Here is a 27411-nt window from a genome sequence, read left to right as displayed (position 1 = left end):
CGTTGCCAAAGAATCCACGGAACGCTATTGTCCGTTCGGCGCGACGCCTTGCCCGGACAATTTAAGGAAAGGAAACAAATCTTGGTGCTGGCTGAGTGGTTAGGGCGCTCGGCTACTGATCCGGACTTCCCGGGTTCAAACCCGACCGCGGCGGCTACGTTTCGATGGAGGCGAAACGCTAAGGCGCCAGTGTCATGTGCGATGTCAGTGCACATTAAAGATCCCCTGGTGGTCGAAATTATTCCGGCGCCCTCAACTACGACACCTATTTATTCCTTTCTTCTTTCACTCGCTCCTTTATCCCTTCCCTTACGGCGCGGTTCATGTGTCCGCCGAGATGTGAAGCAGATACTGCGCCATTTCCTTTCCCTAACAACCAACGACCAATTATAGAAGGGTGGGAATTAACAAGGAGAACAGGAGCCGCATTAGGATCCCCCTTTCCCAAAACACATGCACCCAGAACTAGACATGACAGAAGACAACAGAGATCCGAAGCGCTGGAACGCATATAGGACCCATGACTGCGATTGAATTGTGCAGCTAGGAGCCGCCCTTTGTCCAATTCCTCAATGGCCTGGACCGTCTTCCTAGCCCCGTCGATCGCTTCGTCATGGTAGCGAACGCAGTGTAGCTTGTCAAAACAGCGCGCAAGCTCAACGTCACTCAGCGAAATGCGCCATCTGAAATATTAGGAAGAGCGGTGGTTGCCAGAGCTAGGGAGCGCATCTTCGCGGGCCGCCGCTAATTCCCGCGAGGGTACTTGAATTTCCTTTGTTGTCCAGTCCGCGGGCCGACAGCACGCCTTTCAGTTTGGTGGCGCACGAACACGTGATGCGCGGGCCGCGGGCGAACGGTCCGTCGTGTGACTCGGCCTTTACGGCGCGGTTCGGGTGTCGGCCGATATGTGAGACAGATACTGCGCCATTTCCTTTCCCCAAAAATCAATTTTCAATTTTTTTCACCCGAACCGCACCGTAAGGCAAGGAAAATGAAAATAAAATTGGTTTTAAGGAAAGGAAATGACGCCTGTCTCCCATACCTCGATGGACACACAAACCGCGCTATAAGTGAAGGAAACGCACCCTTCTAAGACAACACCGTATTCACTAGACGCGCCTTTGTTTATTCCAAACCATGCAGCTGGCGTGACGGTGTGGTTAGAGAGCTCGTCTCGCACTCCGGAGGCCCTGGCTCGATTCCCCAACTCCACCAATTTACTACTCGGTTTTATTTATAAATGCTTCTGGGATTTTTCCCTCACGGCCAACGCCGCCGACGCCGATGACACTGGCTTTTCTGCGTCACGGGGCCCTTAACGCTGTCGCGTTAATACAACGTGCCTCTGTTGGTGCACTGCAGTCGCAGCTTGTTAAGTGCTTTCGAAGGCGACATACAGAGGACTCAAAAGAGATTCTCGCTATGCAGGATAGAGCTAGAAAATCGAAATATACTGATATGCGCCTACATAACCGTCGCATTGGAAAGTACATCGACGACCAGTTTCTTTATATTCGGTAACTATTCTCAAGCCTGAAAAGAGTATCGTGAATACCTCCCCCCTCCCCCCGCTCCTTCCAAATTTCTGGTATATGATGTAGAAGGTCTGTGTTTGTGCATTGGCGGTTCGTGCGTGAATGAGCGAGAGGCTTCAATACGAACAAGTATACACGAAGCAGGTTGCTAAATATTGACACATATAAAGTACTGGTGGTAAGCGCGTATGGGACACCCCTGCCCGCAGGCCATATACTCTCTGAGGGCTCATCCCAGATTATAAGCTTCTCCTATTGCGTGCACATCAATAGTGTCTGTACACACCTTCCATCATCATTTTGGCTTTCCTGTCTCACAGGATTCTCAGAATTGTTTTGAACTGAGAAACTTTTTATTCGCTTTTTGTTTTCTTTTCCGTTTATTTTCTGAGGTCGAGTGGCCGACCTCAACCCCACAATTTGAGGTTGAGTGAGGTCAGCAGTGGCCTCAGGAAAAGTGAGGCGAGGGCGTCAAAGGAGACCTCGACCTCAACTGATGAGGTTGAGTGAGGTCGGCAAATTCTTTTTGAGGTTGAGGTGAGGTCCAGATATTTGAGGTCAAATGCCCCCCTCTGGCTGCTAGGTATCTCTCTCTCTATCCCTTTTAAATTTCTGACCCGCGCTGGCCCTTGCAACCGCCTCGCATCCTTTGCGCGTTTCGCGAACTCCGTCCATCGCGTTATCTCGGGCGCTGTCGCCTGCTTTGCGGCGCCGGTCACAGACAGTTTGGCATCGTGTTGTTTCTTCATGTGTTAGTGATGTAAGTGCTGCGACAACTACGGTGGTGTTTGGTTTTGTGCTCGTGACCTACGAAGCTGTGAAGAGTGCAGCGAGACCCGCACGGATACGACGGGAACCGCTACCTGCGCTCGCTTTCTCGGGAGCCACAGCTCATTTCGGCACCGTGGATCATGAACAATGATTTAGTCACTGCTGTTGACGAAGCCGTCATCGGGTATGGTCCGCAGAAGAGTCGGTACAACGTGGGAACCTATTTTGCAACTGTGTGTTAACTTAATTCTGTTGGTGTCGCATATATCAGCATGGAGAGCGAAGGCCTTTACGTGAAAATGGTTTGCATGCACGCGTTTACATATACTAAACGATTTTTTTTTTGCAATTATATACGATTGCAAGGTACATCGTGCATGCATTAAATTGCGTGCACTCACTGTGCACAGACTGATGCCTTCTGTATTTCGTGACTCAAGCACGAAACGATGTACTGAAATTGTCAGCTGCGCCATTTGAGATAAACTTAACACCTCTGGAACGTCAACACACATTATCTGTATTGTACCGAATGCTGAAACGCAGACATATAGTGTGCATGGAGAGATCTCTCTTTTAGGCTGAAAGCAACGAGAAGGATATGTGTGTCAATTAAACCATGAAAAATATGTTCTCTGTTCTCATGGTTTTATTGAAACATATATCTTTCTCGTTACTTTCAGCCTAAAAGAGAGACCTCTTCATGCACACTATATGTCTATATGTATGCACTCGGCTACTGATCCGGAGCTCCCGGGTTCGAACCCGACCGCGGCGGCTGCGTTTTTATGGAGGCGAAACGCCAAGGCGCCCGTGTGCTGTGCGATGTCAGTGTACGTTAAAGATCCCCAGCTGGTCAAAATTATTCCGGAGCCCTCCACTACGGCACATCTTTCTCCCTTTCTTCTTTCACTCCCTCTTTTACCCCTTCCCTTATGGCGCGGTTCAGGTGTCCAACGATATATGAGACAGATACTGCGCCATTTCCTTTCCCCAAAAACCAATTAAAAAAAAACGCCTGCTTTCGCGCACCTACTCGGTCGAACTACGTTAAACCCCTACCACATTTTTATGAACCGGCGCACGGTCAGCAAATCTCCAGGCCCCAAATTGACAGCCCCAAAAAGCATATTTATGTCAGCTATAATGGATGGGCGGGTGCACGTCTCCTGCCCTTTTCCGCTGCACCGCCTCTGCCGCGGGCCTTTGGTGTTTAACGTCCCGAAGCGATTCATGGGCGATGAGGGATGCTATAGTGGAGGGCTCCGGGAAAAATTTCGACCACCTGGGGATCTTTAACGTGCGCTGACATCGCACAGCACATGTGCGTTTCTGCATTTCGCCTCCGAATACATGCGGCCCCGATTCGATCCCACCACCATGGGAGCAGTAGCCGAACGACAAAGAGAGAGAGAGAGAGAGAAAGGGAGGAATTTTAATGAGAGGAAAGGAGGAGAGGTCGGCCCCAAACTGAGGCACAGCGGCGGTTGCCTCGGTCACCGCAATGACTAATGGTACCGCAGTGGGTTTTTTTTTTCATTTGTTTCGCTGTTTCCGTTACTTGGTCTGTTTTTTCACACTTACGCTCTCTACGCCAGGGGTCTCTAACTCATCTCGCCACATCGGACGCATTGGCACACTTTCTTCGCCCACGTCAGGGAGGGGGAAGGCGACAAAAGGGCGGCGCACCCCTTGCGCCGCGCCGCACCACTGATTAATAATTAATAATTAATAATTGGTTTTGGGGGAAAGGAAATGGCGCAGTATCTGTCTCATATATCGTTGGACACCTGAACCGCGCCGTAAGGGAAGGGATAAAGGAGGGAGTGAAAGAAAGGAAGAAGAGGTGCCGTAGTGGAGGGCTCCGGAATAATTTCGACCACCTGGGGATCTTTAACGTGCACTGACATCGCACAGCACACGGGCGCCTTAGCGTTTTTCCTCCATCAAAACGCAGCCGCCGCGGTCGGGTGCGAACCCGGGAACTCCGGATCAGTAGTCGAGCGCCAATGCACAACAGCGCCGGGAGGGGTGGGGGATAGGCAGGAAGGTGGGAGTGAAGTGAAAGAAAGAAAGAAAAAAAGGAAGAAAGAAAGAAAGAAAGAAAGAAGGAAAGGTGTTGCCGAGGATCCAGCGGAGCCCTCCACAACAGCACCTCATTCTCCCTTCCTTCTTTCACTGTCTTTTGTCATTTTCCTCACTGCGCTGTTCTGCGTAGTCTGAAAGCGTCAAGACTGACTCCGACTAATGTCCTGAGCACTGCAATCGCGTACGTTGTTCTTCGTGTATCCATTTTCACAATGTCATTATTATAAGTGACATTAAACTTATAAGCGTCGTTGGAAAAGCTAACTTCGGAGATACTGTGAACGGACACTCTGAATAAACGGCATTTTTTGAAACTCGTTTAAGCAACAGCTCGCGCATGTAGCGGTTCCTGCAAGAAAGCCCCGAGGCTTTGGAAGCCCGCAGCTCTGTGGAAGGCGCCTGCAAATGGTGGGTTAGTCTGGCAACATAGTACCACTGGGCTCCGTCCTTGATCCAGTTTTTCGTGCCGTTAATCTCCCGATGCAAGAGGATAGACAACAGAATCATCATCATCATCATCAGCCCTGCGCACTGGCTCAGTGGTTAGCGAGTTCGGCTACTGAGCTAGAGTACCCCGGTTCTAACTTGACCGCGGTGGCCGCGTTTCGATGGAGGCGAGAGACGCCCGTGCGCGTTCACGCTTTCCATTCGACGGTTAGGACACTGATATGCGTGCAGATCGGGACCGAGGTCTTCACCGCAAGAGGATGAAGTGGGCTGACTACGTAGGAAGCCTTCAGGAGAATTAGCAAGCTTGGCGGTTTATTTTACATATCTACAACATAAACAGCGAGACCAAAAGTCGGAAATGATGTGCTCTGAAACACGCCAGATTGTGGCTTAAATACAGTTGATATTCCCCAGGCACCTGGCCAGGGAATTCGGTAGGTGGTCGAGCGTCCAATGGGCCTTGCGCCTCTTCATAGGCTCCGCCCTCACGACGTGACCGCGCACACTGCATAGAAACACACACAGGCAAGAAGGAATCCTGGCGCCTTGCAGTCGCGGACTGCGGCTTCCCGCGGGCCGACCAGGTCCAAAAGGTCGTTAGCTCCTTCCGTGGGAAACACGAGTTCTGACGGTTGACACCGGTGAACTCTTCAGGAGGGAAGGACGAATTTTGTCGGGCCGCTCAGGTGCAAGCGGGCGGTGGGACAACGCCGCTGCCGCCGCCGCTCGGGGTCTCCTCCGCCGGTCCACGGGAGAGCACAGTGCGGGAGAAGCGCCGCATTCCACATCACCGGCGAAAGGGATTAGGTGCCTTTGTTCACGGCGTCACCAGAAACCTCCCCTTGCCAACGTTTCTTGTGTCCTCTCCGAACTACAGCGCCTTCGGTCAAGGTAGCTCGATGACGCCTGCCTGGCTCGTCTGTTCCCGCTGTCTGGGCTTCCGATCACAGCGTTACGCGAACGCGTTACGGATGCCGTAGTGCCCCTAAATGGCTACACAAAGTTAACACAACTTGCGCTGTAGAAGGTGGCGTCAATTAATGCGGTCGTGGATAAACATGCAGCCGTCAGTCAGGGCCTCTTCGTCTCTAGCTCAGCCCGGTTTCGCCGCATCATCGTGTAGTGCGCCGCGAACCAGCCCGTCGGCATACTCGAGCCTCTCCACGCGTCGCGCATTCCCCAGCCGGCGCCTGGCGTCGCGGAAAGCTGGCGGCTCGCTCATTCGCGCGTGACGCCCGCGTCGCCGCCCCGCGGAGCCTTCTTTCTGGCTGCTGGTGCATCCAGGCGCACTGGCCGCGTTTGCGTGTCCCGTCTCGTCGCTCGCTTCGAGGGCGGGAGCTGCCGCACTGCTCGGGGCCTAGCGGCCACGGTCAGGGCAGGCAGCGCGACCCCGACCTTGTCAAGGTCACCTGCCACTCCGGCGAACAGATGGAAAGAGAGGGGGAGCTAGGTCGTCGAAGGACGCTTCGAATACGCAGTGTCACTTGGATTGAAAGCACGACATGCAGGACGTCGACAAAATTTTTGGAGCGTCTCGGCCCCTTCGAGGTCGCTGCTATTACTTTGGCCGGCGCCATGCACGATCTGTGACGGTTAGAAATTGGTTTCTAAGAAGGGGGAGGGACATTATGGAACAGAAGCGCAGCTCGTGTTCAGCTCATCGCTAAGAGCGGGTAAACGCCAACTCAAGTTGCCTCTGCTGGTACCTCAACGAGAAGAGGACCCAGGGGGACTTCTATCTTTGGCGACGAAACCGCCGCCACGTGATCGGAGTCAGACGGGCCATTTCTTCTAAAAGAGCCGAATCGAGCACCGGCCGCCGTGTGCGCTGGCCTTGAAGAATTAACAGCTGCTCGAAGAGCAAGCAGTGAAATGTTCCTCGCGGTTCGTATACGCGATGGAACCGAGGAAAGAGTCGTTCTTATACATTGGGGCTCGGGACAAGTCCCTGCGGGGCACGAAAACACACCTTTCTCCCGTCACATTTACCAAGCATCGACAGAACAAAGCCCGAGTGTTTCGAGAAACCGAGACATCGCGGTGGCAACTGAGTTTTCCACGAGCAGACAGTGGGCGCCGCGGAGAAAGCAGGTTCTTTACGCGTGGTCGAACCGCTTCGAAGGCACTGATGCACCGCAGGACGCTGCCAGCGCTCTTTGTTGTTTACGCGGTTCAATATGTCGCTTTTGTTTCGCTCATGGCGAAATGCGGAGCGGGTGTATGCGCACACCGGCGGCTTAGCGAATACGCGCTGAACAACTGCCAACACCACCGCGTCACCAGCCTCGTAGCAGTCGCACGGTCCGTTTCGTCTGTGCTTTACCAGGCTGAGTTCCGATCTTAACATTTGTATTTATTTCTTTGGCTCCGTTGTTTTGCGCCGGGTGTTGTGGCTGGCGGCCAAGGCGGAAGAGCCTTCAATCAAGTCTCTCAGTTGTCATTCAGCGCTGGGCACGAAGTTTGCGCTCGTCTGCCGCCGCTATCTTATTGTTACTCCATCACGTTTCAACAGTGTCCCGCCAGTTGGGTGCGCACAATTCTTGCCTGTATGGACCTCCTTCACCCCGCGACGTCACGAAGATGCGGTGGCGCTGATGTTAGCAGCGACTTTCGCATGGTAGGCAAAACAGGTTCCGCTTGCCCGTGCCTACCGCAGCTACCGGCGGCTGCTTCAAGCCTGTGCACTGCAGAAACAGCATGTATTGACCAGCTGCGTCACTGCTGGATCCGCGTAGTAGCATAAAAATATTAATTTAGCCTCGATAGGTTTCTCGCGCATAAATGCCGCATTCGGAAACTGGCTAACAGACATTGGACCACGGTAGTAAAGCGCGAAGTCTGGGAGTCGATAGGCACTGACACTCAATGCACTTAATAGCATGCAAGTTACTGCGTTCATTCACCTGAACTTCAGGATAGTAGGCTGATAATTGCTCAAGGAAAAAAAAAAGACATATGCAGCTGCACACGTACTTATCACCTTGAGCCGGAGTGCACGGGGCGCCGACAGGTTCACTCGCCCCAAGGAATGCGTTTTTTTGCTAATAGCACAGCACGTTTTAATGGCGCGTTTTATGACATTTAATATTTACTTAAAACTGTTTCTTGATATGACGACGTAATTATTTCATTCGAGTAGAAAGAAGTCTGGTAAGTTGTGTCAATCTTGCGCGGTCGCGTTGGTGTGCTTAGAATAGCGTACCTTAAGTGTGCTAAACGCCATATGCTTTTTCATGCATCATGCATGTGTCAAGTTTCATGAGGTAGTACATGATCGCGAAGCTTGTTTGGAACGAAGCAGCCGCAGGCGTGCTACTAACAGACACGTGGCGAGATTGAGAGGGGACGCGGCAATGAAAAGTGTTTTCGTTATTCATGCATGCGATATGTAACTAAACTTGGTGCAAATATGAAATTCCTACGCTAGTTTCAGCAAATCCTTTTATTTATAGCTATACCTGGTGCAGTTCTGGGTATTATAATTAACACCGTCGTCAAGTCCCCCCCAAGGTCTCAAATAATTGACTAGATAGTGCGCAGTTTTTTCATGCCAGCATGTACATAAAGCCCTGTTCTGTACGATGACGCGATTAGTTCTTTTTCTATATGATCAGTACTTATACATGCATAGTTACATGAAAACGTTTCTTACAAGAAATAACTAACACAGTACTGCACGTGTAGGGGAAAAAAATCGAGAGATTTATTACGCTCCTCAACGTCTCAGGAATAGTTTGCGACAAATGGAATCATTTGATTTTCATGCGAATTAAGAAGGTGAGTGATCCAGTCGCAGAAAATGTGAGAGGTCACAAAACGAACCTTAAAGTTTATTCCCTCGTTTATGGCATCTTCGCTTTCGCTTTGGTCAAAGAAATGCGGCACTGAAATCAAAGAAATTACCTCACAATTTTTGACGACCACACTTCTAAAAAGCGTAATTTATAAATTTGTACTCAATATTTTGCTATAATTTTTCGTCACGAAACTAGACTTCAGGGCTAGGAAAGAAAATAATTCTAGAAATCAAAAATTTTCACCAAATCGACCAGTTTAACAAGAGGACAAGTCGGCCTGGCTGGTGTGTGGTCATGCGGCTAAAAACAGCGCTAAGCGAGACAGGAGATCAGGGACACGACACTGTCACCACTTTTCGCACAGCGCGACACGTAGGTATGTCAGCAGACAATGAGCGCAAGTCTGCTCCGACGAAACAAGGCCAGCACTTCCCCTCACTATTGTCCCGAAGTAAAATCATTACGGCTAGTGCAGTGTGTCAAAACTTGTTTTATTCAATGCCTAGCGCATAAATAAACGGCAGGAACGCTTTCTACATGTTTACTACTAAACATATATACAATACAGTGGCAAACTATTTCTCTTTATAGGCCGCACGTGGCCAACGCGAGCTCGTGTACCTCAACAAATTACTAAGTTGGAAGCATCGACCATTGCTATGATTCGCAGAAACTGGAAACGCGCCTACAAGCCTTGAAAACCCGCGCTCAACACCTATCCGCGACGCCACTCCCCGACCTTTTGCCTACCACGAGCTCGCTAGCGAGTGCAGCGCCACCTCGTTTGTTTACAAACATGGAGGAGGTCCATACATACACGTGTGGTGGCGGCGAGGGTGGCCGTCGTCGCCACCGATGGTCTGCGGTGATGCCGCTGTACTCAAAAGGACTGTCAGGGCCGCCGCGGTGGCTGAGTGGTTACGGCTCTCGGCTGCTGGCCCGAAAGACGCGGGTTCGATCCCGGCCGCGGCGGTCGAATTTCAATGGAGGAGAAATTATAGAGGCCCGTGTACTGTGCAATGTCAGTGCACGTTAAAGACCCCCGGGTGGTCGAAATTTCCGGAGCCCTTCTCTACGACGTCCCTCATAGCCAGAGTCGCTTTGGGACGTTAAACACTCATACAGTCAAAATCAAATCAAAAGGACAGTCTTGTTGACGACGATTTTGATTAGGATGAATGAGAGCGAGGGGAGATGCCCCGAGGGCGCAAACGTTGGGCAGCAGCAACTTCATTGCCTGCGCTCGAGACGGACCCCTAATCGGTGACCTTGAGATGTGTGCGCAAACCGCACTCTGCTCTGCAAAAAGGGTAATCACCCACGGGTACGTGTTACAAATCGTTTGAGCAGGTATGGATTTTATACACAAGAATAATGCGTGACGAACGTGGCAATGAATAACACTGTGTATTAAAAAGAAGCATGCATCCAAAGCACTAGACGACCGCAGTCAGAGAATTGAGAAAGCCGGCACATCACGTGCCTATAACAGCCCTTTATAGCAATGTCCGCACTTGTGCGCATAGTGAACTCGCAGCCTTTTCTGCAGCATGTGCTACACGTAGCGGTGGGTTCTTTGTTTCAGGCAAATTTGGCTTGCTTCATATTGCAAATACGGTGCTTTCTCACTCCAACTAGCGAACGCGGTGAATAGTATTCTTTTTAAAAATCAGCTTGGTGTCATGTCCCCCGCCATTTTCATGCACACAGGCTTCGCTGCAATTCAAATGCCAATTTTTCTTTTTCTAAATTTCTTTCTTCATGCACACTTTCAAATGGGAAGTAATTCCACAATCCCTCGGTTGTTTTTAAGAAAAATCCTGCTAATTCGATTTTACGAACTCGAACCATTCTGACACTTGGCACAAAAATTTGTAGGTGGTTTTGAAGAATTATTTGCTGCAGTTTTGCCTTGTATAAGTATAAATTCGATGGCGGGGCTCAAGACAGGTAGAAAAATATTTACTTTTCAATCAGAATAACTAGTGGCGCCTGAAAGGAATAAGCACGAGCTAGGCAATACTCACGTATGGCAATACTTTCGACTGAATTCCTTTGCCGTTCCCGTTACATGCTTATAAAATGGAGACAGAAACGCCGTATCAGGGACGGCAGTTTTATAGATGGGGTTATGGATGGTTTACATTTCTGCCGTTTCACGACGAGACAGCTGTCGATAGATCAGGATCAGCAATGAACTCGGCCTCAGACAGCGCGCTCTCGCCTGCCGTGCTTACATATTTGTAAAAGCGCCGACCAGAGTTCGTGCCTAAGTTGCCAGTCTCGACAAACGTTCGAGTACCGACGTGTGAGAAACAGCGGTGCCAATGCGAAAAAAAAAACTAAGGAAAAGAACACGCAAAATAAAATGGCGACAAAATGAGCGAGCCACGTATATATAGGGTACTTGATCGCGTTCCGTCGGCACTGCATATACTGCATACACTTGACACAAATTTGGAAAACTGTGATGATTGGTCAGCTGCCGAAATTTTCAGAAAACTTGGACTGCTCGCGCCGAACCAGGGGCGCTTACTGGCCTGAGCTCCGTGTTGTGCATGAACTCTGCCAGCCACGGAGCGGCGGTGGTATATAAAGCGTGCGCAAGGTCAGGCAAGTAGAGCACTTATCACCGCGTCTTTCGCTCTCTCAAGTATTGTATCGATTCTCATCTGAATATAATGAACTGCGTTCTCCAGTCGCAAGACCCGTCCTTTGTTCAACGCACAAGATAGCCTGCTATGACCGGACCACTCTGCATACTCCTTACAGTTGGACCCAGCCGAGGGCGCTAACATCGCAGCGCGCCTTGCCCGCCCCAAGGTGGATATACTACATTCCACGGCTCTCATTCAAAGTGCGCCGCAATCGACCCTGTGGGTGTGGCAGAACTCCGTGTCTCAATTTCCGACCAGCCCGATTATCCAACGGGACGGAAAACAGCCAATATCGGACACTGAAACTCTCCGCGTATCGTGAAGGCACGTTGGGCATCGATGCGCGGTCGCCTTTTAGTGATTATAATATGCTCGTTTGACATTGAGGGCCAGTTGGATCTTCGTCGCATCGAGCACTTCATCTGGCGTGTAGCGGTTGGAATAAGGGTCCAGGTCACGCAAGTCGTTAACTATTTTTTTTTAATTTCCAGCTTAGTCCCAGAATTTTCGAAATAATAAAAGCCTCACCACCCGCACTCTTAATTATGACCGAGTTTACGCAATAAAGACGCTTCATGATTTCATGGTCACCCAGTCCAGCTGTACAACGGGGGGCCATCGAACGCTTTCTTTGAGCAAATAGTAGGCCTTCCGTCTGCGATACTGTATACCGCGTACTAGCGCTGCAGTTTTCTATGCATTATGACCAACGTATTCCATGGGATTTAAAGCGGACAACTGGGCTAGTGTTCATGGTGTCCGTCTTTCTTTCTTCTGTCCTTGTCTTTAGCGCTAGTTACCATGTGCATTGCATCTAAAGTATTCCAGGGTTCTTCTAAATTCCTATTACATATACAAAAAAAAATTTGTTCCGAAAAAAAATATGGCGTAGACAGTGTTTAATGTGGTTTACGAAATTCGAAAATAAATGTGCGGCTGCGCAGTACGTTTGCTCGCTGTTTCACAGTGTCGTAAGCAGTGTTCTAGGAGACATTCACTGCGCGAGAAATGACACGACTGCGAGTGTCCGTGGTCATGAAAGAAAACACTTGCCATTGCTCTGTTGAGGTATAAGGCGAGGAAGCAATGAAATGATTTGTCATTTCTTTTTCAAATCTCTCCGCGTTTTCTCATCACGTCCTACCCCGGATAAGACGCGCGGAAGCGTGTCGGATTCAGTGTCAAACGAGTCTAGACGGCACAAAGTTGTTCGATTCCAAACACGGGTGGAAATTTTGTCTCGTTTCACATTTAAGGGGAACCGAATGTATCTGTTAATAAAGCCGCAACATCTCCTGAGTGCTGAAGAGGCACCACTGGCGGGATCACCTACGTATCATTTTTTTTTCTTTTTTTTTCACGGCGTTCTGTATGAACAGTATACAGGGCGTCCCAGCTAACTTTAGCCAGGGTTTAAATATATGCCGCGCCACTCTAAGACGACGCGACCAAAAGCATGTGGCTGGCTGTTCTATGGAGAAACTCCCGCTGTTTTTTGTATTCGACTTAATTGCATAATTAGTGAAGATTAATTAACCAACTTCACAAGCAACAAAGATAGGCGAAAAAGTGCAATGATAAAGTTGTAGAACGATCCTCGAAACGTCCCACTGAACAGTTTTTAACTTTTCGTCTATTACATATCGGCTTTTTTTTCGCTCACTGCATATGCCCGCGATATACAAAAAAAAAAAACGCGTGACATGTCCGCTTGCGCGCCACGATTGCAGCGCTCTCAAACGTTCCAACCAACAAACAGCGCATTTAACCGGGTGTCATCATCATCATCAGCCTGACTACACCCACTGCAGGGCAAAGACCTCTCCCATGTCTCTCCAATTGACCCTGTCCTTTGCCAGCTGCGCCCACCCTATGCCTGCAAACTTCCTAATCTCATCCGCCCACCTAACCTTTTGCCGCCCCTTGCTGCGCTTGCCTTCTCTTGGAATCCACTCCGTTACCCTTAAGGACCAGCGGTTATCTTGCCTTCGCAGTACATGCCCTGCCCAAGAAGCCCATTTCTTCCTCTTGATTTCAACTAGGATGTCATTAACCCGTGTTTGTTCCCTCACCCACTCTGCCCGCTTCCGGTCTCTTAACGTTACACCTATCATTTTTCTTTCCATGGCTCGCTGCGTTGTCCTTAATTTAAGCTGAACCCTTTTCGTTGGCCTCCACGTTTCTGCCCCGTAGGTGAGTACCGGTAAGATACTGCTGTTGTACACTTTTCTTTTGAGGAATATTGGTAAACTGTCATTCATGATCTGAGGGAACCTGCCATATGCGCTCCATCCTATCCTTATCCCTCCAGTTATTTCCCTCTCATGATCCAGATCAGATGTCACTACCTGCCCTAAGTAGACATATCTTTACAACTTCCAGCACCTCGTTGCCAATTGTGAACTGATGTTCCATTGCTATACTGTTGAACATTACTTTGGTTTACTGCATGTTAATTTTTAGACTCAGCGTTCTGCTCTGCCTGTCTAACTTATTGATCATGATTTGTGGTTCACCCCCTGAGTGACTCTGCAAGGCAATGTCATCAGCGAATCGCAGATTATTTAGGTATTCTCCATTTATTCTTCTTCCCAACTGTTCCCAATTCATGCCTGGGAATACCTCCTCTAAACAGGCGGTGAATAGCATTGGCGAGATCGTATCTGCTTGCCTGACGCCTTTCCTTATTGGAATTTTATTGCTAACTTTATGGAGGACTATGGTGACTGTGCAGCTTCTACATATATCTTGCAGTATTTTGAAGTAAGGCTCATCTACACCCTGATTCCGCAATGTCGGTATGACTGCTGAGGTTTCCACTGAGTCAAATGCTTTCTCGTAATCAATGAAGGCTATATATAGCGCTCTGTTGTGGGACGTGTGTGTTTCTTCTATCCCGTCTTTAGCGCTGTAGACATGGAAGTTGAAAACCAACTCGCCCAGCATACTGTGTGTATATATATATATATATATATATATATATATATATATATATATATATATATATATATATATATATATATATATATATATATATATATATATATATATATATATATATATATATATAGGGGTTGATTATATTCTGCGCATTCCTCTGTCACCTGATTGACAGTGTGCATATGATCTATTGCGGAATATCCTTTACGAAAGCCTGCCTGATCATTTGGTTGAATAAAGTCTAACGTTGCCCTGACTCTATTAGCGATTACCTTAGTAAATACTTTGTAGGCAACGGATAGTAAGCTGATCGGTCTGTAATTTTTCAAGTCCTTGGCGTCTCCTTTCTTATGAATTAAGATAATATTTGCATTCTTCCAAGCTTCTGGTACGGTCGAGGTCATAAGGCATTGCGTATACAGGGCGGCTAGTTTTTCTAGCAGAATCCCCTCCGTCCTTCAACAGATCTGCTGTTACCTGATCCTCACCAGCTGCTTACCCCGTTTGCATTGATCTTAAGGCCGGGAGTGCTGCCGCTTAAAAGGGGGCAGGGCTGCGACGCCGGCGCTGACTATGCGATTACGCGAGCGCAAGCGATAAGGGCTGCGTCGGCTGGTCGCTATCATCAAGCGCCGCAAGGGAAGCATACCGCTGGCGTAAATCGCACAGCCAGCTGCTGCGTCTCTGTCCTGTCACCTTTTAAGCGGCAGCACACCAGGCTAAATGATGTTTGTTCCTACACGGAACGTTTGAGAGCACTACAATCGCGGCGCGCAAGCGGGCATGTCACGTGGTATTTTTTTTGTATTTCGCGGGCATCTGCAGTGAGCGAAAAAAAAATAGGCAGTGGCTTAGCTCTGGTTAAGCCTGGATACACAAGCGAAAAGCTTCAGTTATGCTTGGTTTGACGTCATGGTTATGCTTCGTAGCTTAGCTGCTATTGTATGCATTGTTTATCTATAGGCGTAGACATGGTAACTCAATGGCATATGTTTATGAGTTAGACACAGAAGCGACAGTATCAAACTTCTTTATTTATTATGCTGCACGTTTAGCTTCGGCTTTATCATTTTTTCGCTGTTGTGCAGCCAACTCCCAAGCGAGTACTTCTGGATCGGACGAATTTAGTTTCTCAGCTTTTCTGCGTAGTCTAGCAGCAGTCGCACTCTCCTTCCCTTCCACGTCGAGTACGCCCGCCTGTTCTCTGGCGAGCGCATTATATAGCCTCATTGCGCATGCACATGACGCACACGTGCAGAAGTGCGCGGCTGAGCCGAAAGGTCAGGCGACGGAGTCGGCAACGGCTGCGGCAGCGGCGAGGAGCGACCACTTGCGCGGCGCGTGACGTCACTCGTTTTCGCGCATGCGCATAACTCACCAGTTCGGTTCACGCGAAGCTGGGCTCTGAGACCCGCGTAGTGAAGCTTTTCGCTTCAAAAAAGCTGATACGTAATAGATGGAAAGATAAAAACTTAATCGGACATTTTGCGCACCGTTCTACAACTTTCTCATTGACCTTTTTCGCCTATCTTTGTTGCTTGCGAAGTTCGCTAATCAATCTCGACTAATTATGCAATTAAGCACAATACAAGAAAAGTGTGGCTTGCTCCATAGAACAGCCAGCAGCATGCATTTGGTCGCGTCGTCTTAGAGTGCCTCGACGTATTTTTAAACCCTGGCTAAAGTTAGCTGGGACGCCCTGTATATAAATGATAGAAAGCTGCCTGTCAGTGGCTGCGGAGCTTTCCCTCTCCTCATTCCCACTGCGATGGATGCTCGCAATATTTCGTCCGGTACCACAAAATCAAGCTATGCTCTTTGTATTTCGCTTCTCTATTTTCATAAGTAAAAATATAACTTTATATGCTTAAAAACACAATTGCAGGAAACTGAATAACGTGCCATTTAATATAACACTCTCCTCAGTGCAAAAGAAGGGAATCATGTGAATGAGGATACCTTCGTCGAGTGATTGAAGCACGTGTACAGTAGCGAGCTATGACGGGGTCCCTGTGCCCATATGCACGCAACGTATGATACTGTCGAGTACTGCGAGAGGCCTGTATTGGATCGTGTTTAGTGCAGGACAGGAAGTCATTGTCGGCCCGCTCTCTCTGCCGCGCAGGTCTCCTTCTGAAACCTGCCCTTCGTGACACGGAAGGAATCCGGCCAGCAGCAGTCCTCTGTGACATGTGAAAGTAGAAACCACCTTCAGGAAGCATGATCAGTGACCGGGGTGTCTGACATGCGCCTGAAACGGCAACCAATATTCGGTGGCAGATTGCATGCAGGAGGTATTCGGCTGGATTATTCATCATTACGTGAACCAAGGCACGAGCGGGTTTATTTGTGATGCTCAAAAACTATCATCATCATCCTGACTACGCTCATTGCAGGAGAAAGGCCTCTCCCATATTTCTCCAGTTAACCTTGTCCGTGATCCTGTCGTTTGGAGACACTTAAATTACATAACGTGTGAGGAATGCGATTGTATCAGAATCAGCGAATTTTATGACAGAACACAACGCCGGGGTTTTTCCATAGTGAGGCTTCTGTTTGCGGCGATGCAGGTGGAAAGGGGACGAAGGAGAGGTGGCAGGTCACCTGACCTAATGACGTCAGAACTGTCTCGACGAAATCAGTGAACGACGGGTTTCTTCTGTGATGGATCCTGTAAAACTATAGCATTAAAATTTGTTTCAAGGCTTATATATCAGGTGAGCGTTGGCCTTCTGTCTCGTAGGATATTTCTTCTGGGCATTCTGACACGACTGGATTTTTCGTCGCGTATAGGCGTTCGCTCAATAAACTAACACATGTCCACTCGGATCTTCCGCCCCGTTAGACATTTTGTTCTGAACGTAAAAGCGCAAAAACACAAGGACACAGACTAAGGCAGACAACACGAGCACTTGTGTTGTCTGCCTTAGTCTGTGTCCTTGTGTTTTTGCGCTTTTACGTTCAGAATGGAAAACCAACTCGCCCAAATGCAGCCATTATAAGAGACATTTTGTCCCGCCTAGCACGCAGAGCATTGGACCTCGCTGCAAGTTGAGTCTCACCGGAGGCCACAAAGAGTGCGGTGAAAAGGCGTGTTCTGCGTCGTGAAACGAAGCTGTCGCGGAGGGTCGCTCAAATGGAACGTTATTCGGGCTAGATCCGCACGTATACGCCCAGGAAGAAACACCTCTTCATTGTTTCTCTCGTAGCAATGAACGTGATTTACTTTCTGCGTTTTTACCCGGGAACGAGGGGGAGCGGTGCCGCTTCAATCCGGTGACAGCTCACGCAGCAGCGACGCACAGGCTGAACGTCGCGGGAGTTGCAAACCGCGAAAGACCGCCGAACAGCCGTCCGCCCGGCAGCTGGCCAGCCGCCCCCAATCATTTTAATGACGTTCGTCAGCCCAGTGCGGACACCAGCTGGCGATATTCCGCCCACGTACTGACACGCCGGCCATCTCCGAGGCCACCGGTGCTCGTGGCGCCGCCGTCGGAGCCGACACTGCTGTCTCGAGAGTGGCGCATTGACGAATGCGTTGCGCGGCGGCAGCCCACCAGTGCTGCCAGTGCATCCACGACCGTGGCCTTGGTCACGTCGTTACTCTCCGCGCCCTTACATCATAATCGCAATGACGGTTATCGCAGTACTTAGCACTGACCTTGGGAGACCAGGCGCCCGAAAGACGGACCCGCGGCTTCCTGATAAGCGGGCGAGGGGGGGGGGGCGGCCGCCAGAGGTTACTGGAGCGACGGGCGGCCTTGGAGGGTCGGGCCTGTTTGGGTGCGCGCGCTGCCCCAGGCCCGGTCGGCAGGGAACCGGTCTCCGGTGACCCTATGAACTATCCGAGGACACCCGGAAGAAGAGGCGCATGGCATCGTCGGCCCCGCCGAGCGGAGAGGCTCGGAGCGGAGCTGCGCGCATTCGGAAAGCAGGGGAAAAGAAAACTGACGCACGAGCGAGCGTAATGTGACGACTTGAATTGAATTTATGCTTGCAATGTATCGGCGAGGGATGGAAGTGCTAGCGCAGCGTGACTTCGGCGCGAGACCCGACCGCAGTGGCGTAGCGCCTTCGCGAATGGGACTCGTTGCATGCACCGCTGGAGGCAGGAGTGGGCTAGAAAACCGCACCCTCAGCTTGCCTGCAGCGACCTCGACCTGTCGTTTGGCCGGCCAAAATGGTAGCGGCGAACGTACACTTCCTCCGTCCGCAAATGGAAACTATATCGCCGACGAACGCAGAAAAAAATAAACAGGGAAGTGGGGACGCGGGTCAATTGGCACGCGCCTGTTTTTTATTTTGTACAAGTGAAATGCAATCAACAGCGCACTTGGTGCGAAGGTGTACATTTTCCCGAGAGGTGCTCGTCATTTGCAGCTCGAAACAATGAGGCAAGATAGGGAAAGTGACGGAATAAGCGACTGCTGCAACATGTTCTCTGCCGCCATATCTCATATACTGCCTTCCGTTATCTGCACGAAATAAAACAACAGTCAAAGGCCGTGGAACAATGCCAGCAGTCATTCCTAGCGTTTTTGCTGCTACTTGCGGTGGAGGCGGCTCTAGCTCGACGCCGTTACTTGGAAACTGTTTTTAGAAAAATAACGACAGCAGGTGCGCGCGAGACTGGAATGCAACCAATATCAGTGGAGTCCGGTACACCGTCGTCCTCTGGAACGCCGCCACAATTAGCCAGCCGTGTTGGAACGACGTATCTATAGCTCACTTTCACATGCTGCGACTGGACCGAAAATATCCGGTGTAGTCGGTGAGGCCGCAGTGCGATTTTCGGTCACTGCTTTCACATGCGGCACCGACACAACGAATTCGGTCGGAGGAACAGGCAAGGTTCCCTGATGTTTGCATAGACAACCCATTATTAAACGCGACAGAAACGTCACACGGAATGTGTTGATGATTTTATGACCAGCGTATTTTTAGATGCAAGGCAATATTTCGCATGTTTTGATTAGAGAAAACAGTTTTGCTTCCGCCGCGGCAACAGCTCCCACGTGACCGCATGTCGCACGCCGTCTCGGCGCTCCCCAATGGTCAGTCGCAGAGCGAACACATCGACGCTGCGACTGAATTCCAACCGGACGGAACTCGATCGCAAGCCGTCTGCGACTAGACAGACGGCCCTCCCCAGTCGCAGACCGACGGAATTCGCAGTGTCGCAGGCGAAAATCGCATGCATGTGAAACGGGCCGTAGACGGAAGCGCTTAGCGCTTGCTCTTACCGGGGTGAACGCGATGCAGATCGACTCCCAAAAGCAACTATGCAACTCTGTAGTCTGCACGCTCCGGATGTATTGCGCACTGTGATCGACGTTGCACTGTTATACAACGCAGACGACGACACATCCGGAACACCGCGATACGTTCCGCGACGTTAGATCTGCAGCCACGGGGTCGGATCGAAATACCAGCGTTACATTTTTCAAACAGTCATGATATTGAACAGAACAGACGTAAACGTCGATTTCAAAAGAGACTTTGCTGTTTTTAAAAAAATAACGTAAAAATTTCTTCGTTTCATGTAGTATTTTGTTTTCATTGTGATGTTCACTATCTTTCATTTTTCGTACTTTCATAGAATAGAGCGCAATCTCACACAGGCGAAAGAGAAAAATGTTAGTGTCTTTTTATTCTTTGTTTCTCGCCCGTCAATCCGTCCCAAAGGTTTATTTTACCGATATATTTGTACCATCCCTGATGAAATATCTCTGCTGCAGCCATTGGTTTTGCTGTCTCTTCTGTTTGCTCAGTAACAAGCATGTGTGTGCTCATTAGCTATGAATTCCAGTACTTTTGTACTTAGCATGTTATTGCGCTTGCTTATTTCCCTGTTATTTTTTTTTTCGATACACATTTATTTGGCTTCTCAAGTGTAGTGCCGCTTGCCGAACCGTATTCATTGATCTTTAGTCCTAGATATATGTATGCAGGGGGCCGGGGCCCCGTCAGGCGAAGTTCCTAGGCCTTTAGCTTCGGTCCGCCCTTGGACGTGTTCCAAGAAAAAAAAAATCGCACCTTCATCCCAAACTGGACCGTGAACTTTATACGGTCGATTCTGTTCTTCGCCTTTCAAGCGGCGTGCAAGTGCACGCAGTTTGCGGCGAAACTACAGCCTGCGATATATTAAAGATCATCCAGCAGTGAGCACAACGGATCACGGTGGGGGACCGCGCCATTCCGGGCATCTCTACTATGCACCCCAGCGCGAGCTACACGAATTATAAGCTTTATTACCGGCTACTGATTGTTTGCTGATATGCTTATGCTGTTCGCCCCCCCCCCCCCCCTTTTTTTTTCAATGTATCGTGTATTTTTGTTTCGGGGAAGCGAGAGCGTGTCAATCTAGAATCCTAGCTTTTTCTCCCTGCCTCCCACATCTTTGTGGTGGAAGATGAAGGCATTATTATTGTTTAGTATTATTATTATTATTATTATTATTATTATTATTATTATTATTATTATTATTATTATTATTATTATTATTATTATTATTATTGCAGCAGAGTGAGGCAGCGCACCGAAACAACCGACGAGACGGACGCTCTGTCGTTTGTGTTTCCTCTCCACTGAGCCGTGGTGCATGCTGGGAAGACAGCGAGGGCTCCCTGCCGTAAATACCGCTTTGCTTGCTGGCGACTCGATTTCGCTCGCGTGTTGCTCCTCCGAATGGCGGTTCACGATGCGTCTGCACTGACTCAGCCGCCGGCGCGCGTTCAGCACTCGGGGGTAAAGAAAACAAGCAGCAGCCGCCGCCAGCAGCTGCAGCCTCGCGGAAGAGCCGGCCACGGAAATGGGGTCGCGCGCTCCCGCATGCGGCCCGCGGACGGACGCCGCGGTGAAACGTATGCGCACGTCCTGGGCCGATCCAGTGGGAGCGCGGAGTCGGTTCGTTGGCAGCACCGTTGCGCAACCCGCGCGGCAGTCGGGTCGCCGGCTCACTGCTCCCCTCGCTCGAAACTAGTGCACGCTACTCACCCTCCGCATTAGCTGGCGGTCACTCGCCCACTGCTGACGCGTATAGACTACGGCTCTTCGAGCGTACTCCGGAGAAACGTCCACGCCTTGAGAGCCGAACGCGCGAAAGCGTAGGATTTACCTCCAACTCAAGCCGACGGATGCGTTGTTGCACTGAGCCTAGTGGGAAAGGCAGCAGGGGCATGCACTCTAACGCGGAACGCTACTCGATGCGTTCAGCCAGCAAACTCCACCACCACCAGCGGTATGCTCCCTGTCCTGCTTGCAATCCGACGCGGCCTCGTTGCCTCCACGGAGGTTAACAATATCTCTTTCCGCTCCCTCTCGCTTCGTGTGTGAGACGCACAGTGGCATTGTTTTTGTGTTGTTTGGAGCGGTGGTTCCCAAGAGGGTAACGCATCAAGTCGATAAAAGTGCAACCTGGTTGCGAATCGCAGCCAAGTGACAGCTGACACGACGTTCGCGTGGAACAACAACAACAACAACAACAACAACAACAACAATAATAATAATAATAATAATAATAATAATAATAATAATAATAATAATAATAATAATAATAATAATATTAATAATAAATTTTGTCTTTATTTCTGTCAGCAAACTTCGCTTTGGGCTAGTTGGTAGTACGTGTTGATTTCAAAAGCCTTTGAGCGAACAACAACAACAACAAAAAAACAGAACACGTACGAAACGACGACTGCGGTGCTTGTGGTTGCCGTCTACGCGCTCTCTCTCTCTTTTTTGTGCCTATACTAGTTATTTGCGTCGCGCAAAGCCAAAGCCATCCAGTGCTTGTGAGGCAGATGGTGCCCAGCAGTCGCAGAGGTCGCATGCTATGCTGGCAAAACCATTTCCCCAAAACACTGGGTCTACCAACGCCTTCCGGGTTGAACAGCAACACCAACAAAGAAAAATGTTGGGGAGCACCGCTGTCTCCGCAGCTAAAGCCGAGCAAGCGTGACCTTACTGCCGTTTGCCAATGCGCACCGGCCACTGCCAATGGGAGCATCGCGGCTCGCCTACTTTTACGTGTCGACTCGAGGCTTGATCCTGCTCACGCTGGCAAACAGGTCGGGGCGCAGCGGTAAAACCAAGCGGACGGAAGTGCTCTCCGCGGACTGAGCGGGCCTGCATGGCAGAGAGAGAGAGAGAGAAAAAAAGAACCCTCCTCGTGTCCTCGTTTTACAAGCGCCGTCTCTCTTTTTGCGCTCAGCCGCTACACGTGTCCGTCAAAGTCGGCATCGGTCCGCCCGGCTGTAACACGAGACGAGCATTACGACTTCCGAAGTCGGCGGCAGTCCATTAGAGTTCTGGGGACATTTTTTTTTCTTCGCACGCTCTCTGGGTCCCGGCATTGAGGCCGCACTGACTCCATCTACGCACTGGCGCCGTTATGGCCTCTTCCATCCCTGTCCGCTTTCGGTTGAGCAACGCTCAGTGGCGTGCAACGGCTTCGCGCGCGCATTTTTCACCCGAGCTGACGCTGCAGGCCGCCGCACGCCAGCCCGCTATGCGCGCGTTTGTATATGTATACGCACATGCGTGGCACGCAACGTGCGACGCGCCAACTGGCGGCTCGCGAGAAAAAACTTGCGCAGACAAAATGCTAGCCGCGCGCCACTATACACGGGCACGAAGCTGACCTTCTCAGCCCTCCTATCGGCATGCATGTATTATTAAGCACGCTCTGCTTGCACACGCGACGGTGACACGCAGCGCTAGCCCGGGCGCACTTTTCGTCTCACGTCATCTTGGGGCAACGAGAAAAAAAACGGCAGAAATGTGGGTCGAAAAATTTAAAGTTAAGCGATTTCAACCGCTCTCGGCAGAACTGCGCAGAACGCGTGCGGATATCACGCCCCTGCGGGAACAGCGAGAAAAACGCCAGCAGACCGACGCGCCCTCTCGTCGGTGCTGCGTGGTACTCTTGCACTACGAGCTGAACCTTGTCCATTTTAGAGCTCTCAACCAGTGCGGATTCCTCGACCCGAGCTCAGGTACGACGACGCGTCAACGGATCAAGCGTATACCCTTACAACAATTTATTTAGTCAGTCTATAGACTGTCCATAGACTTCCGTCTATAAAGTCTATAGGCTCTATAGCCAAATCCTATAGACAGTCTATGGACAAGCTATAGATTTATGGCCATACACTTTTATTAGACTTTTGTCTATAGACAGTCTCTAGGCTATAAATAGACAAAATGAAATATCTATGGGAAGGGAAAAGAGTCTCTAACAAGTCTATAGACCGTTTTTATACGGGTATACCTCAGGCGCCTGGATTGGGTGCGTTGGTTCGTGGCGTTGTGTCGAAGGACCAAACTGGTGCGAGCTGCGTCGTGTCTGGGATGAGAGCTGACGTGACCGACCATCATTCGACGGTGAAGCTCCCGAGCTGGACGTCGGGCGCCGTTCGCGTTCGTTCCCACAGTATGCACTCCGCGTATAATTAACGGAGGCAGCGTGCTTCCGCGGCTTTTCTTTTCTCCCGCGCCATTTGGGGCTGCCGACACATCGAGTCCATGGCGTGCACTGGCAGGTCCCTCGTGCGGCACACGACGTTGCTGATTTCCCCCGCTCATGCAGGCGTTTTCTCCCATCAGTTGTCAATACCTGTGCTTGCAGCGAAAGCATGCTGCGAAGGGTTCATCTGAGCCCCAAGGAAGTGTACTCGAGGCACAGAGGAAATATGACTGTTTTTTTTTTTCTCGCACGCCTCATATAAAGGCGAGGAAGTTTGGACCACCTTATTCGGGTGTCTGCGTGTGCACCGTGAGCCCCAGCTACCTGGGCGCTCTTCGTGACTGCACCCCTGGCTAGCATGTGGTTCGATAAAGAATACAATGGAGGCGGCAAAAACAGGTACGATTGAGGTCACTATGCGCAAGTACGCAGTTAGAACGACCCAGAAGTCATTTGGAACTTCTCTGCTCAAGTCTGTGCCCGTGGCCCCAAGACTCCCGACCATTACGACGAAGGATAGTGCCTTCTGCGACGGCTGCATCCCAGTCACGCTGCCTCAGTGAGAATGCAATATACTCGGGGACAACTTTCAGTAGAAACGCAGCAGACGAGTGCGAGGCGTCAGCTTGCAAGCGCGTGAGGCTTGATCGAGAGACCAACCGCTTGTGGAAGCTGTCGCCTAGTGCCGTCGACTACAGCGCCACACAAATTTGTCCTCGAGTATACAGTTACTGTGCGTTGCAAATCCATCAATTCGGTCCTCATTCATGAACTATCTTTACACTATGTTTCATTTCCTTTTGCTTGGAGGCAGCAAGGACAGCTGTCGCACAGGCCAGCTGCGATAAAGAGCAGCTGAGGCCCGCTATTCTCAGCAGAGAGGCGATCAGAAGGGCTGCGCAGTGAACAACGTCGTCCTTGCGCGCTGGAAAGCCGGTCTAAGGTAAACGGCGTGCTCGCCTCTCCTGTAGTTTCCAGCAAATAAAAGCGGGTCACGCGTTTAGGGACTGAAAAGCAGCGCATGATGCGAATCTTCGACGTTAACGTAGGAGAATGGGGACGCTCAAATCGCTTTATATAGGTTGCCCTGAATGCGCGCCAAACGCAGAAAGAGCAACGAGCACGAGTTTTCGTGCGGCGGCCGACGTTGTGCTTTCGTACCGGCGTGCGTGAGAAATCGCAAGAGGACACGCGCCGGCCGCATTCTGGATATGTTCGCCGCAGCCCACGTCCAGAATGGCGTTTGTCCCGGCTAGTTGAGATGATCGCGGCCGAGTCGGATCTAACACGATCGACGGCGGCGGTATCGCCTCTTCGCGGAAAGGCCGAGGGACAATGATTCGTTTCCAGCAGCGCTCGACGCTGCAAGGTGCGCTGGGCACACCGTGTAAGCAGCGCCACTCTATCCGGGATACGCGGCTGAAGGCCACGCTTGAGGAGTCTCAGCGCAGTGTTACCTAAATATACCGCGCTAGTAGCGCCAGCCGCCAACAGCGCATGCGCCGATGCTCCCTCGGGGTTATCTGCGCATGGATTGTTGACGGCTGGCTGTAGCGGTAACACTACCCTAAATCTCTCTAATAGTGAAAACAGGCGCGACAGGGCGTTCACAAAGACGCCGGATGCTGACCTACCCTTTCTGCTGGAAACCCAAGGGAACGAGGTCTGGTAAACGAAGAGCCCCCCCCCCCCTTTTTTTTTTCTTCTTTACTCATCTTGTTGCCCCAACAGAATTACATGACCGTCATTTGCTGTCCCATTCCTCATGACAGTTACGTGCGGACATCACGCAGCCTGTACTTGCTTGCGGCGCTTCTACAGCGCAGACATACACAAGACGACATATATACGCTACCAGCGCTCTGGTCTCTGCTCGTTGTGTCGTCCCATGTATGCTGTATGCGCTGAAGACAAGCCACGAGTAATCAACTGGCCAGTACCCGCCCATGTCCTGGAGAACGTGTAACTGCGCCCGGTGGAGGGGCTAAGGGCTACAAGAACCGCTACCTAAGGAAGATAGGTCTGCTATCTCGAGACCTCGACGCCGAAACTCGATTTTGGGGTAGTTTCTTGAGTGCTCCCGCGTTTTGATTTATCGAAAGAGACGCTGATAAATAAGCAGGTTAGAACTACAGGGGGCAAACCACAGGAGATGATTTGGAACCATTTAGAGTGCCAATTAACGCAACTCGGGCGTTCCTAAATAAGCAGGAGCTACGATGACCGTGTAAGCAGGAGAACCGAAAGCACGAATTCGGCAAAGGCACACTCTCGAGGTCTGCAGTCCAGAGCAGTGTGCCTGCACAAAGCAAAGCGCACGACTCGTCCAATACAGCCGAGCGCCACTCGCCAGACACGCCCGGGTTTACGACTCCGGAGAGCACTCACCGCGAACATCGCGTTCTGCAGGCCGAACGGGATGGGCGTGAGCCTGGAGATGATGACCACCTTGAAGGCGTGGCCGGTGTCGAGCAGCGCCAGCGTGGAGCGGACCACTTCGCTGGACAGCAGGCGGGCCATGATGAAGCCGAGGAAGAAGCGCTTCATGACCGTGTGCGCCACCGAGATGCCGACGGAGGCGGCGCCGGCCGTGACCGCGACGCCCAGCACGAGGCCGAAGTGGTAGCCGCAGGCAAAGTTGAGCAGGATGTAGCCCCAGGTGAGCGGGAACGCCACCAGCGTGTACATGAGCACGAAGAAGAGGCACACTGTCTCGCGGTCTTGGCTGTCTAGCCAAACGAGGCATTCTCGCACGTACTGCTTGCCCCACAGCAAGGTGACCACGAGAGCCGCCAGCACGGCGACCGCGGTCAGGGCCTTGAGCAGCCAGCTCCGATCGTACGCCGGCTTCTCTCCGGTCGGAGGTGGCGACCGATGCTCGACGGTGACGATCGTGCAGGGCGGGACATCGGCCTCTCCGTCAGGCGCCCAGCCGCGGAGAGATAGCAGACGACCGTGCGCGGAGGAAACCATCGGCTCGCCTGTCCCATGTGCGGGCCGCCCGCTGGTGCTGGTCCGGCTTGCGCGAGCAGCCTCTCTCCTCGCGGAGTTGAGCCGAGCTCTCCCGCGCGACCTACCGCATGCCCTGCCTCGCCAAGTGACAGGGCACGGCCGTCGGCGACAACGAACGGACTCCGACGGCGCGTGAACACAACGGCACAACCTTCCTGCTCGCCGCCTCCCGTTGCTCCGACGGCTCCACTCGCCGCTTCTCCTTTCCCGTTACTCGCCTCCTGCTTATCCCTCTCTTTCTTCCTCCATCGCTGGCGGTTGTGGCGCCACTGCTCGGCGCAGTGAGATACTAAAAGCTGGAGGGACGCGCTCCGTGATAGACACTGAGAGCAGCATTAGACAAGCGCCTGCTCCAAGCGAATGACACGGCGGGTGATCGAGGCCTTGCGGTACTCTGCAAAGCGACAAAAAAAAAAAGTTGATGCCGTTACGAAGTGCATTTCAAGGGGGATGTCTACATTCCAACCCTTTAAGCCAAGGATCCAAGAGATTTGCCTGGAGACATGTTATCTGATGCGGCCGAAATATTGCGAAACCTAGCTAGTACACTGTGGTCACAAAATTTTTACTTATTGTCTCGGGAGAACAATTCGCATGCCCTGGGGATCCCGCGCGGAAGGTTGGGAGTTTTGCATTGCACGTTTCTCGAATCGCTTTCGGTCGCGTTGTCTCGAACCCCGAGGTTTTCAGCTATT

At 50.9% G+C, this 27411-nt stretch overlaps 1 protein-coding gene across 1 annotated transcript in view; it reads right to left on the bottom strand.

The window, feature by feature from the left end:
- LOC144113811 (transmembrane protein 64) overlaps positions 1 to 26918 on the bottom strand; it is a 33687-nt gene extending 6769 nt beyond the window's left edge. The window contains exon 1 of the mRNA XM_077647146.1: positions 26093 to 26918. Coding sequence (XP_077503272.1) covers positions 26093 to 26677 — 585 coding nt within the window. The 5' untranslated portion in view covers positions 26678 to 26918. The remainder of the gene's footprint in view (positions 1 to 26092) is intronic.
- Between the last annotated feature and the right edge of the window lie 493 nt (positions 26919 to 27411).

This window comes from Amblyomma americanum, chromosome 1 (assembly GCF_052857255.1).
Source record: "Amblyomma americanum isolate KBUSLIRL-KWMA chromosome 1, ASM5285725v1, whole genome shotgun sequence".
Classification (NCBI taxonomy): domain Eukaryota; kingdom Metazoa; phylum Arthropoda; class Arachnida; order Ixodida; family Ixodidae; genus Amblyomma; species Amblyomma americanum.
The sequence above is the reverse complement of the archived record's forward strand: the minus strand, read 5'-3'. Positions and strand labels throughout refer to the sequence as shown.